General features: G+C 34.5%; 1 protein-coding gene across 9 annotated transcripts in view; it reads right to left on the minus strand.

The window, feature by feature from the left end:
- EMSY (EMSY transcriptional repressor, BRCA2 interacting) overlaps positions 1-14,653 on the minus strand; it is a gene marked incomplete at both ends in the record, with an annotated part of 78,380 nt that overhangs the window by 26,275 nt on the left and 37,452 nt on the right. For all 9 annotated transcript variants that reach the window (XM_080696642.1, XM_080696643.1, XM_080696641.1 and 6 more), the window contains 3 exons: positions 1,230-1,366; positions 7,917-8,087; positions 10,719-10,868. In XM_080696642.1, coding sequence (XP_080552768.1) covers positions 1,230-1,366; positions 7,917-8,087; positions 10,719-10,868 — 458 coding nt within the window. The remainder of the gene's footprint in view (positions 1-1,229; positions 1,367-7,916; positions 8,088-10,718; positions 10,869-14,653) is intronic.

Consider the following 14,653-nt stretch of genomic DNA (forward strand, 5'->3'; position numbering starts at 1 on the left):
TTAGTGAGAACCTGTTTCAGAAATAAAAAATAGAGCTGAAGGTTTAGCTTGGAGGTTAAAAAAAAAAAAAAAAAACCAGTGGGGGTCCCCTGGAAATCTGAATTACAATCCTCGCTTTATTTTTTGATTACTATTTGAATTCAAGTAAAAACAATCTGATTTCCCACATGTTGAAAAGTTTACTCCTAGCTGTGCATGCTGGTGCACACTTGTAATTCCAGTACTTGGGAGGCTGAGACAGGAAGATTACAGGTTTGAGGACAGCTTCAGCAAGTATTAAGACTTAGAGCAACCTAGGGAGATGATTTACAAATAAAAATAAAATACGGTTGGTGGTATAGCTCAGAGGTAGAATTGCCCTGGGCTTAATCTCTAGTGCCACATACACACACACACAAATAAGGCTGGACCCCTTCTAGCACTCTATGACTGTGATACCAAAGCTTTTACTTGAATGAAGGACAGCATTCTGTTTTGTAGTAAAGTCCAGAGAGATTAGAAAACTACCAAACCCAAACAGTTAAATACCAAGAATAATAGCATTAAGAAGAAAGCCAATGATTGATAATTTTCTATGTGCTAGACACTGTTCTAAGCAGTTTCAGAAGAGCTACCATTATCACCAATGTACAAATGAGGAAATGAAGGATTAGAGAAGTTGCATAATCACCTAATGTCAAAAAACTATAATACTGACACATAAACCCCAGGTGTGTCTAACTCTAAACCTCTTAACAACTTCCTTTAGAATTGTAAGTCAATCAGTTATTTAATTTTTTTAGCTAGCTTAAAGAGATAAAAATGAAAAAAGAAAAAACCTAAAGTAACTAGGTACTCATAAATTAATTTCATATTAAATCCAAATATTTTTTGCCCACCCTACATTAAATACTAAGCCAATATCTACTGCCATAAGCAGAAATAAAATTTGCTTGACCAGAGTCCTCCTGTAGTTCAGCCAATGCAGTTCTCCATTTAGACCAAGATAAGCATCTAAATCACAGTAACAAGCAACCTAGCTATGAGCAACTATAAGCAGCACGCTTTAGAAAGTATTGTGAAAACTGGCATCAGTTGGTGGTACTTTTAAGAGTTATTATATCACAGCAGTGGTAAATCAAGCCACTCTGGCCAGTGTAAGACTCAAGAGTCCTTAGGTAAATATTTGTATAGCTGGTCTTAAAAATCCTCAGTGGATTTCTGAGTCTGCAGTTCAAGTTCTTACTTACTCCAGCATTTAGCAATGTTGTAACAACGTTTTTGCCAGGGAGGCCTTGAATGGTCGTTCCTTTTCCTGTAGTCTTTTGCACAACAATCACATTGGGCTTGGAAGTCATTGGGATTGTAGTGATTTTGGTAGTTGTTCCTTAAAGAAGGGGGAAGAAAAGGAGGCCTGAGTTAAGGACTAGTGATACTTGGTTATTTCTGTTTATGTTGTATACAATCAATACATGTTGTCAATGTCATCCCTAGATGATGTGAACATTTTCAAAAGAATGAAAATAAAAGTTTGGAAGTCATCTCAGAATGAAAGAATATTTCAGAATCTACTAAAGCAGCCATCTTTTTAAAATCTAAAGACCTATATACCAAACTCAGAATCTAAAATTATCACTGCTTGCCAGGCAGGGCGCACGCTTGTAATCCCCTCGTTTGTGAGGCTGAGACAGGAGGATCGCACAGGTTCGAAGGGCTTAAGAGACCCTATTTCCAAATAAAATATAAAATAGGTCTGGGAGTATAGCCCGTAGGTAGAAGGCCCCTGGGTTCCATCCCCAGTACCACCACCAAAAAAAAAAAAAAACCCAAAAAACAAAAAAAATCACTGCTTCCCCATCAATATTCCCACTAGTTAAATGAAACAAATCAACAGTTCAATTCCATGACTTATATTTCCCTCAAGCCCAGTATTATATCTATGTGACTAGTATGATGGAAAAATTCTTCAAAAAATAACATGAAACTCACAAAACACTAGACTCTAAAGAAAATGTATGAAAATAAGCCATGTACTTTGTAATTAAAAAGACAAAGTAAACAGATACACCAATGAAATTTAGAGATTTGATCTGTGTTTTTGTAGTCTGCAGAACTCTAGAGAATGTGAGGATGAAATTCTGATTTATGTATGTGTATGTAAATTTGTATTTTAACCATTAAGATCTATTTCATGGGTTTGTACTTACTGATATAACCATAATATTATTTTTCTCTCTCCCCTACATCCTTCTATAATCTGCTTCTCTTTTACCTATCAATCTATGCTCTATATTCTAATTGTCCAAACTGGGACTCCTATTGCTAATCTTTGACTCATGCCTTGTCTGGTCTCTGGATATCCCTTGAACTTCACAATCTTTATGTCACAGATTCCTTCAGTGCTCAGCACAGTTGGTAGCAATTACTTTGTAACAACTATTCATTAAGTTCCCATTAACTAAAACACAAAGCCCCAAACTCTTCTGTCCAACTTTCAAGGTTCTGTCAGATTTTAATCTGATCAACATGATCTAACATACACATCTCCTGCAGTGTGTTGGTTGTTTCTATAATATGCCTATCACAGTCTCAATGCTATTTTTGTAATTTCCTTTAAGAAAGCAGACTTGTAATATTCTTCTAAAGGCCTCTCTATTACTTATCAGGTGACTCAGTACAGAATAGGAATTTAATAAAAACATGACTCACATATTCTCAAAAGGAAAAATTAAACATAATTTTATTTTTTCCACTGGAAAATATTAGCATCCCTTACTAGAGTTCTAGAAGTAAGGTTACATTATGAATAAGAATAATCTAGTTAATTTTATTAAGAATTATTAATGTTGTTACTTTTGGCAAGATTGATATAAAAATCTCTACTTGCCATTATCCACCATTTCATCAAGATAACACATTCAAAGGTTATATAAAAAAATCAAAAAGTCTTGGGAGGCTGAGACAGGAGGATCGCACAGGTTCGAAGTCAGCCTCAGCTACTTAGTGAGGCTCTCAGCAACTTAGTGAAACCCTGTTTCAAAATAAAATTTAAATACGTCAGGGGAGTAGCCCGGAGGTAGAGGCCCTGGGTTCCATCCCCAGAACCACAAAATAATAAAATAAAAAGTAAAAAGGCAAAAAGTACTTCTGTCTACAGACTAGCTTTACAACTGTTTAGTTTTATCTGTAGTCTATGAATAAGTGAATTGCTATAAGCCCCCCCAAAAAATTTAGCTGTTCATCATTTACTTAAGCTAACTTACACGCTTAACTAACTCTACTCCCTCTTAAGTGTTGTGTGGACTTCTTTGGATACTACAATCTTACCAAATATTTGATAAAAAGCATTAAAAGCTGGGTGTCATGACGCACAGGAGGCTGAGACCCGAGGATCATGGTTCGCAGACAGCCTCAGCTACTTAGTGAGGCCCTCTGCAACTCAGTGAGACCCTGTTTCAAAATGAAGAATAAAAAATTGGGCAGGGGGTATAGCTTGGAGGTCAAATGCCTCTGGGTTCCATCCCCAACCCCCCCCAAAAAAAAAAGCACTAAAAATAATCTCAAGAAAATGTAACCCATGTGTTTAACCCTACACCAAACACCTGCTTGTTAACAAGTGAATTTTTATTTTATTTTTACAGTACTGGTGATTGAACCAAGGGGCATTCTGTCTCTGAGCTACACCCTCAGCCCTATTTTTTTATTCTTTATTTTTAAACAGGGTCTCACTAAGTTATAAAGGGCCTCACTAAGTAGTTGAGGTTGGCTGCCAACCTGTGATCCTCCTGTCTTAATCTCCCAATTACTAGGACTACAAGCATGCACCACCATGTCCGGCAGAGTAAATTTTATTTATGCTTAACTCATTCATTTCAAAGTTTTGTCAGTTTATGAAATAGTTGCACACCAAGCCTACCTTCTCAAAAAAATGGGGAAGGTGGAAAGAATGTTAGAAAATCAAAGAAAAAGTAATAGCATAAGGAAAAGCAAGTACAACACTATATTAAAATAGAACGTATTTTTCTAGAATGCTCAATTATAACTGTCTGAAATTCCAGTAAGCTCTTTCATTCTTTCTCCTGCTCTTTCTTCCATTTTGGTGGTACTGGGGAATGAACACAAGGGCACTCTACCACTGAGCTACAGCCCCAGTCTTACTCTATTTTTTATTTTGAAACAGTCTAAGTTGCTGAGGTTGGCCTTGGACTTGAAATTCTCCTGTTTCAGCCTCCCAGGTATTGGGATTAAAGCATGTGCTGCCACACTTGGCTCAGGAAGCATGTTTCTATATCTCATGGAATATCTATACTGTATTAAAGAAAGAAACATTACTAATTACAAAAAAATGATCATCTTCTATACTTTCATAGTAATGAGTCTATAGTTTCAAAGCATTTCAGAAAATCCACCTATACAGTCTTTACTTAAGGGTAAAGACATGATGGGAACAAATAACTGTGAATATGATTTGGGTAATACTAAGCTATGATTTTGATATATTCTAGGGATCTTATTTTTAAAAGACACTTGGAAAAGTTTGAACAATATGGTAGGTTGCTTAAAGAACACAAATTTATTGGATCAGATTTAACTATTCACTAATTCTTAAACCACCTAGACAATCTTAGTCTCTTGGATAATGTTTCAGTTTTTTTCTTGGGCAATGTTATATGTTGCTTTGCTCAAAGAATGAGACAATGAATGAATGAAGAAGTGTATAGGTGATATCTTGCCAGAAAAATGTACTAAAGACTAAGAATCAAAATCAAGTTTTGCCATTTTTATAGGTTCTCATAATGCCCTCAGAGTCAAGAAAATTAATTAATCTCTGAAGGATCTAAACTTATGCATAAAATGAATGTTTCATCAACATTTAATGAGGTTCATGAAGAAACTTCCAATTCTGATAGGTATCTCAGATATAAGTACACACACACACACACACACACACACACACACACATTTGACTATATAATAAATTAAATAACTGTAAGGATAGTCATAGCTTCCATTTAGTTGCTCATTCTAATGAAAAGAAAAGCATGACCTTTCTAGAAAGTACTAGAAAAGCATTAACTTGCCTTGTAGGGTATTACACAAAGGAAGTAAAAACTTCACAAATAATTTATGTATAATAATGGTCATCTCAGGATTACTTATACAACAACAAAAACAACCACCACCACCACTTGTAAACAACTTAAACCATTCAACAATAAGAAAATGGTTAAGTTATAGTACATCATATGAGAGAATATTATGTAGCCATTGGAATGTCAAAATACATTTACTAGCAGGGAAAAATAATCTACATTAATATATGAAACAAGGATAAAAATTTTTTCTAGAATAATTTTAAAGTATACATATATTTACACAAATGTTTATACAAACAAATGGATTTTAAAAAGGAATGGAGGAATTACAGGCATATGCCACCACACCCAACTAAAGGCTTTTTTGTGTATATGTGGTACTAGAGACTGAACTCAGGGGCATTCTACCTTTAAGCTACACTCCCAACCCTTTTTATTTTTTGTTTGAAACAAGGTCTCACTAGATTGCTCAGAGTCTCATTATTTTGCTAAGGCTGTCCTTGAACCTGTCCTCCACCAGTCTCAGCCTCCCAAGTACTGTGATTACAGGCATGTGCCACCATGCCTGGCTTAAACCCTATATTCTTACAGCTAGATGTTTAAGTGTATTTTAGGAAAAATACTTGTTGGGGATAGTGAACTCTAAAACCTACCATTTGCTCATGGACAAAAGCAAAAAAGAAATTATCTAAATTCATTGAACCAGGTCACCAGTTTACTATGAATAGACAATGGAGATTTAAAAACTACTAATAAACTAACCTATACTCCTAATATCATGGGACAACAAGAATATTATAAGAGGACTGTCATTATAAAGAATAGTATAACATAAGGATCAGTTTAGAACAACTTGGAAAGAGATGCTTTTTGGAATAAACAGTGGAAGAGACGCAGGGACATAATCTCCAAGAAACAAAGTTGTTTCAACTGTATGCCAAGTATATCCTATAGTGCTAAAAAAGTTTAAAGAATTTTCTCCATGTATATCTATCCACCTGAAATAGCAACTAATAATGAGTGGTTTTTAAATTTAATACAAAGGTGAATAGTATGTATAAGTTTATATAGCTCAGATCAAATCTCTGCTTCTAGGAAAATATGCTTGCTTATATTGCTCTAACCTAGTACAAAGTAGCTACATCATAAGGCCTCAAATAGAGGCCTCAAGACATCTAGACATTCCTTCAAGTTATATGGTACTATAAATTCATACATAAGTATAAAAACTCCAAGTCATAAAAAGTTACCTACAAATGAAAAATATGATCATTTTCTGAAAATGTTTAATTCAGTTAATGTTCTATATTATTTGAAGATATTGTCAAGTAATAAATTATAATTTGAATTTTAACTGTGTGATTTAAAATATCCTTGTAAAAGCTGGAGTACAATGATTCTTTCCCTACTCGTTTCAGCTGCCTAGGTTTGGCAAACATAGAATTTTCTCACTTACACTTAAAAGTAGAGCCAAAATTAACAGCTTTAAATATATGCTTTACGCCAATACCATGCCCTGCTTTTTTTTTTTTTTTTTTCATTCCTTGAGTTATCAGCAACATCAAGTTACTGCCAGGAATTTCAATTTCTTGACTTTAAAATGTTAGAACAACTCACCTGGGGCATACAAATATGACTAGTCTACAAAAATGGTAGCAGTTAAAATCCACAAGTCTTGCTTAATCAGAGATTATTTACATCATTTTAATTAAAAAATAATAATCAGTGGAAACAGATGCCATGTTAACATTCCACTTCAGGGCCTATAATCCAAATACTGCAGGCCAATAAAAATCAGGTAAAGGGCTGGGCATGACGGCCCACTCTTGTAATCCCAGCATCTGGAAGATACATAACAGAGGACTGCGGTTTGCAGACAGCCTCAGCTACTACTTAGTGAGGTCCTTCGCAACTCAGTGAGACCCTGTTTCAAACATAAAAAGAACTAAAAAATAGGGCTGGGGGTGTAGCTCGTAGGTAGAATGCCCCTGGGTTCCATCCCCAGTACTACAAAACAAAAAACAAACGACAAAAACAAAAAAACAGGTAAAGTTTCCAATACACCGATAGACAGATGGTTAGCCTTCAGTATTTGAGTGCTTTTTAAAAAGAAATAGCTAATGCAAATGGTAAAAAACAAAGATAATCAAATATTTTTATTTTTAGTAAGTTAAAGTGATAACAGTAATTGAAATTATAAGTAAGTTCCTTCAATATAGTTAGATGTACAAATCCTAGTTCTTCCACTACTCTTACCATGTGCAGCCTGGGGTAAGTCAATTTGACCTCTCTAAAACCAAATTTGTCTTCATTTGTAAAGTGTCATAAAATTACCAACTACCTAAAGAGTTGCTAATGAAGTCTGAATGAGTTGACAAATGGGAGAATATTTTGTAAATTAAAAATCTCTACGCAATTATAGACCAAAATATTTGTATGTAACTAAAAACAACTATATATTCTTTCAATTTTAGAACTATCAAAAGTTTTCTATGGCTATGATAGTGGCATATGCTATAATCCCAGTATTTGGGAGGCTGAGCCAGCAGAATCGAAGGTTTGATGGCCAGCCTCAACAACTTAGTGAGACACTATTTCAAGATATAAAAAATACAAAAAGGGCTGGGGGTGTAACTCAGAGACAGAATTACCCTGGGTTCCACCCCCAGCACCATAAACAAGACAAAACAAAACTTTATATATGAATATTTAATACTAAAAGTAAAAGCTGTATCACTAAATAAAGGCTGAAAACGAACTCAAACAATCCTTTAATAGTGAAAATTTTTTTCCTCTCCCTGAAGGTCACCTATACTTTTCACATATCTCAGATATACCTACCAGAAACTATATTACTGCTAATTATCTTGCCCCCCAAAGTAGCTAATGATTTGGGTACTACTGTAATGATGCTACCACTGGTAGTTTTCACATAGGTGGCAGCTCCAGGCGTTGCAGCCACGCGACCTATGGATGGGCTCACTGTTGGCCGGGTATAGGTTGCCTGTGTGCCTATAAAAAGGAAAAGCCAAAAGAAAAACTTACCGTTACTTACAGAAGAATCATAATTTATACAGTTTAACTATAAATCAAAGTAATCTATACTGCTTTGACTTGAAAATAGAATTTCAAGGTGCCACATTAATTTACAATTTTATAGCCAGTTTTCAATGTATATAGCAAGAACCAATGCCAAGTGCATTTGAATCCATTTTACACATAAAGTTTTGTGATGTGTTGCATCAAATTACCCAAGAAAAGTAGAGCTAACCCTGTTCCCTTCTTCCACTACTTTTATGCCAAAAGCAACTTAAATTTAATCATCTTTCCTGCCAGAGAATTTTAGATATTTCTGTTACACATTTTAAAGTCTCTGCATCTGTTTTATGGTATCTCAGTGCCAAACCCCATGTCAGCACTCAGCAAATAAGGTAGTATTTGCCTAAAATTGTATAAACTTTTACTGTTTTGTACTCTGCTGCCCTCTAAATGCATTACCATCTTTTAAAGGGTTATTTCTTCATTTTACTAGATTAAAATTGAAGCTGCCAAAATTTGCCAGTAATATTTCTCTTTAATTTAATTTTCTCTATTTTCTCGACTTTAATTGACCTGTTAGAATATTCTTCTTGATGTCTCTCAAAAGATTTTATACTCTTGTCCCATTATTTCTAGTACTTTTCTCTTTCCCAAACAAGAATTAAAAAGTAACCAGATGAACCTTGTCATCTTTTCTTAAAAATCCAGTAACTCAGAAAGACTATTCCTAAAAGAACTATAAGTCTTTGAGAAAATGAGAAAAATTACTAAGATAACACTTTCTTCAACTGGAAAAAGAAAAATCACAATAATTATATTTAGAAGCCACTCTGGTAGGCCCCAATCTAAAAAAATGCTTTTAGTAGTTATTCACCTTTTAAAAATATAACCACTGCTCAAAAGAGGGAGGAGTCAAGTAGCAGAAGAATTTGCTTAAATTAGTTAAAAGCATACATCTGAAGCAGAAAAAAATGGTACAAAGTAATATGCAACAGGAATACAAAGTTTGAATATTTTGAACTGTAACTTAAAAAATTCAACTTCAACTTTTGTTTTAAAAAAGGAATCACTTATTCTAATGCAGATCATAAATACACACAAAATTACTTTTACTATCTTTCCTTAGTATAAGGAATCACACACATAATACTATTATCCTTGAGCTACATGGAAAAAATTTGGAATATGACATATTTAATATAAGAGTAACAGTGTTTAAAATAGAAAAAAAGGATAAAAGAAATTGGAAAATGGAGATCTACTAACCAATGGGTACAGAAATTCAATGTGGGAAGGAGAAAAAGTTCTGGAGATAGATGGTGCTGATAAATGCACTACAATGTGCATGTACATAATGCCAATGTATATTTGAAAGTGGAAACTTTCATGTTATTCTTTTTTAAAAAAGTGAAGAAAGCAAGGTTTTGCAGTCAAACAGATATAGGTTCAAATCTCAGTTTTGCCTCCTATTGGCTATATGACATTGGGCAAATTGTTTAAAGCAAGCACTGAAAATGTAAATAAGGCTCAAATGAGATTAAATGCAAAATGTACAGACTTCTACACACTGGCTAGTAAATGATACCTGAGATAGGTATCATTTTATACTATTTCCTCAAAAAGTGTGGTTAAGAGTATATATTGGGCTGAAAAGGTAGTTCAGTGGTATAGCACTTAACTAGCATGCACAAGGCCCTGGGTTTGTTCCCAGCAATGCAATGGAAAAAAAAAAAAGAAAAGAAAAGAAAAGAAAAAGAAATTATAAACATTTAAAATAAAAGTAATGGCCGGTCTTTCTTTCTTCCTCTCTTTCTCTTTCTTTCTTTCTTTCTTTCTTTCTTTCTTTCTTTCTTTCTTTCTTTTTGGTGCTGGGGATTGAACCCACAAATATTATACCTCTGAGCTATACCGCCAGCACTTTTAATTTGCTAAGCTTCTGAGACTGGTCTTGAACCTTGGATCTTTCTCTTTCAGTTTCCCAAGTACTGGGATTACAGACATGTGTGGCTAATTTTAATATTAATAGTAATGGCTATTGAGCACTAACTACACTAGAGATGTGTTCACATTCCTGGTTTTATTTAATACTTACAATAATCTATGACTTTGATATTCCTGATCCATTTAAATAGACAAAGGAGAATATTTAGAAAAATAAGTAACCTGCTAAAGGTCACAAGGCTGGTACTATTTAAAATGTCCTACACAGTTACACCGCAAGCATAAGCTGATTGCCCTCCTATATACGTACTATGGCATCCTGTGCTTGCCTCAGTCTCAGGAGCACTTACTACCCTGTAATGCAGCATAGACTCTGACCTCATCAGAGTAAGATCCTTCTAGGCTGGCACTGCTTGTATTTGCTCAACAAATCCTAACCAAGAACCTGCTCACAGGCTAGCTCTCTCTATATATGGTGAACAGATATGATCCCTTACCCTCAAGGAGCTTATGGTATAATAAAGAGAAAAAAAATCAATAAACTACTAGCAAAATAATTAGAAATTATGGTAAGTGCAATCAACAGGACCATGAGAAAGAATAATGAGAGAGCTATTTCAGGGAAGAGGGTAGAAGAGAATCAAGAAAGATCTCTGAACTTACCAGTAGGAGTGGTTACTAGTTTAGTTGTCATAATTGCACCATTGCTGCTAACCACCATAATAGGGGAATTGCTACTGGTGGGTAGAGTTGCAGTCACTGGTTTGGGTAAAATTTTACTTGGTTGAACCTGTTGTGTAATGATTTTCACACCTTTAAAAGAAGAAAGATAAATCTTAGTACAAATTATTTTAAAAACATGTTCCACATACCAACCTAAAGGAACAACAGTTATACACATTTACTCAGTCTTACCTAGAGATGCTTTTTTCATATTGATGAAACTTTTTAAACTTTTAACCGTTAAATTCCTCCAGCCTAATTTCTCTTATTTCAGAAACACAACTAAAACATTACATTAACAAAGTTTTTTAAAGAAAAACAAATCTATCTAGAGAGCAAATAGGAAAGAAAGGGACTTCAGATAAAAGAGGAGAGAGATCAGTAGAATAGTGGAAAAGAATGAGGAGGGGAAGAGAGCTACATTCTAGCTTTGACAACTAAGATTACTACTTTTTTGAATGGTGATTAAAGTTGAAACATTTGGAAGAAAAGAGATTTATGTACTTAATAGCCTTAAATGATTATAAACTTTTTATAGTAAATAAAAAAGTTAAAATTATGATCTCTAAATATAATATGGCATATTACTTAATCTATATGACTCAATTTTCTCCTCTATCAAATAAAAATAATAGCATACAATTCATAGGGCTATTACAAGGATTAAGTAAAATTGTAAAAGTACCCATTACATGACATAATTATTATTGTGAATATAAATTCTGATTATGATAAGTAGTAATAGTGAGACCATAAAAAATGACTTGTAGTATTAGTCTATTAATAAATAATAATACTTAAAACACATATAAAAGGAAGCCTCTAGAGGAATAACCAGAATATAGAAAAAAAATTAGATAATCATAAGAGACCATTCTGCTCAACCCTATGCAAATAAGTTGAAAAATATAGATCAGAAAATATTCTAGAAAAATAGTTTTATAAAAATTGGCCCTGAAAAAGAGAGAAAGTATAAATAGACAAATCTATAGAGAAAAAAATTTAAGAACTACATTCCTTTGCCAGAAAGAAGTGCACTGGACCTTTAAAATAATCCTTTAAGAGATAATTTCAATACACTAAAAACTGTCCTAAAGACACACTTCTGGCATGACAGCACCAATAGATATACTATAAAACTGATTATTGAAAGGCTCTAGAAATGGTCCCTTCAACAAACAGCAAGTCAAAAAATACCTACTCATGAAAATCTATAGCTGGTAAGAAAGTCACAATACGTGATACCTGAACTGAGTCTCTTCTTCTCCCCCCTTCCAGGCCATCAAAGTAGAGATTCCACCCAGAATTTTGCAGTCAAAGACATGGGGTCCCTTCTATCCCTGGGTCCCAGCTGGAGGGAATTCTACTCAGGAGAGCAGAATTCTAGCTTATCTCACCCTGTCCCCAGTTACCTGCTGCTAAGGCTAAATTCTAAGCAAGTACAGTAGAGAGGTGTGTGCTTCACCTCTCTGTTCAGCACCCAATGTAGAACATTACTTTGGCAAAAAAAAAAAAAAAAAAAAAAAAACTACAAATTTAAAAGGACTGAAAAGATAAGAGAGATAAGAGTATATTCTCAACGCTGGGTGTGGTGGCACACACGCTTGTAATCCCTGCGCTTGGGAGGCGGAGACAGGAGGATCGCGCAGGTTCGAAGCCAGCCGCGCTGGCGTAGGAGACCCTGTTTCAAAAATATAAAATAGGTCTGGGAGCGTAGCCCGGAGGTAGAAGGGCTTCCAGGAACCCCAGTACCACCACCACCAAAAAAAAAAAAAAAAAAGAGTATATTCTCAGACCATAATAAAATCAAACTAGAGCTGGGCGTAGTGGTGCATGCTTGTAATTCCCGTGCTTGGGAGGTGGAGACAGGAGGATCGCACAGGTTCGAAGCCAGCCTTGCTGGCTTAAAAGACCCTGTTTCCAAAAATAAAAACATATAAAATAGGTCTGAGAGTGTAGCCCAGAGATAGAAGGGCTTCCAGGAACCCCAGTACCCCCCCACACAAATCAAGCTAGAAATCAATACCAAAAATACTACAAAAAAAAAACCTCTATAAACTTTTGGAAATAAAAAAATAAAATTTAAACAATCCATGGGCCAAAGAGGAAGTCTCAGAGAAAATTTAATGACATACAAAATAAGAAAAATGACATACAAAAGAAGAAAATAAAAATACAACATATCAAATATGTGGTATACAACTAAAATGGAGCTGAAATTTATCACAAATAAGATTTCTATTGACAGACATAAATGCTAAATGCTTAGAAAAGAGAGAGAAGTCTTGAATCAATAATCAACACTCCAATCTCAAGAAAGTAACGCCAAAGAAAGAAGGCAGGATATAATAAAAAAAATCCTCAGACTTAGTGGTAGATCACTTGCCTAGAACATATAAGGTCCTGGGCTTAATCCCCAGCACTGCAAAACCTGAGAAGAAAAATAAAAACAAAAAACCCTCAATAAAAATTCCTGAACAGAAGGAAACACACACCTCTCTACTGTACTTGCTTAGAATTTAGCCTTAGCAGCAGGTAACTGGGGACAGGGTGAGATAAGCTAGTAAGCTAGTAAGTTTGACAAAGAAAGAGAAGAAACAAAGCCACCAATATCAGAAATAAAACAAAAACATCAATATAGTATTATGGAATGGTTTTGATGAGATGAGATTGGAAGTCTCACATGAATAACTTGAAGTTAGAATGATTTGGGGAGGTACAGGGTGGCCAGGGAGAAAATAGAGATCTGCTCTCCTTCAACCAGGGTCTTTCTTTTATTGGGAGTTTTAACCAAAACATTGTAAAAATGATTAATCACAGGAGCTAGTAAAGTAGTCATGAGGTGAGCCGGAAAAACAAGACAAGTCAGGATGAATCAGGGAAAGACAGTAAGGCAATCACAGCTGAGTCAGGAAGAGAAAGGGTAAACAATTCTGAACAAAAGGAAATCATCACAGTTCCTGCTTATAGGTTCCATCTGGTCCCTGGAAACTTGTTTGCATGCAAACAAAGTTCCACTCAGGTGGGCAGTTGTGCCCCTTCCAAGCAAGACTGAGATGACCTTAGAGCTGTCGACTAAGAAGGCTTTCAACATTATAGATCCTATAGCTTTTAAAAATATAATAAATAAACTACTAACAAGCATAAACTCATACATTTGGAAATTTAGAAAAAGACCAATTCCTTAAAAACCATAGATTCCTCAGACTCAACCAAGAAAAAATAAATATTTGAAATAATCTTCTAATCATTAAGGAAACTGAATTCATAATTTAAAAACTCCCAAAACAGAATTCTCCAGTCTCAAATGGTTTCATTGGAGGGGTATATTAAATATTTAAAGAATTAACACTAATCTTATACAATCTCTTCTGGAAAATAGAAAAGAAAGGAACACTCCCAAACTCATTTATAAGGCCAGTATTACCTTGACACCAAAACCAAAGACAATACAGAAGTAAAAAACTATAGATCACTATCTGATGATGAACAGACACAAAAACTGAATCCAGCAATGTATAAAAAAGAATTATACACCCTAACCAAGTGGAGTTTATTTCAGATAAGCAAGACTGGTTCAAAAGAAAGCGTATAAATGTACTCCAGCATATCAACAAACTAAACAAGAGAAGACATATGATCATATAAGTAGAACAAAGAAAAAGCACTTGATAAAATCCAACACCTATTCATGATAAAAAGTCCCAGAAAAGTAGAAATAGATGGGAACTTCCTCAACTTGATAAAGAGCATCTTCAAAAAAACTACAATTGGCATCATACTTAACAGTGAATGATTCAATACTTTCTCCTTACGATTACAAACAAGGCAAGGTGTCTGTTTCTCCAATCTTATTGAATAAGACAGGAAAGGAG

The sequence above is a fragment of the Muscardinus avellanarius genome (genome assembly GCF_963383645.1).
Source record: "Muscardinus avellanarius genome assembly, chromosome: 1".
NCBI classification, from domain to species: domain Eukaryota; kingdom Metazoa; phylum Chordata; class Mammalia; order Rodentia; family Gliridae; genus Muscardinus; species Muscardinus avellanarius.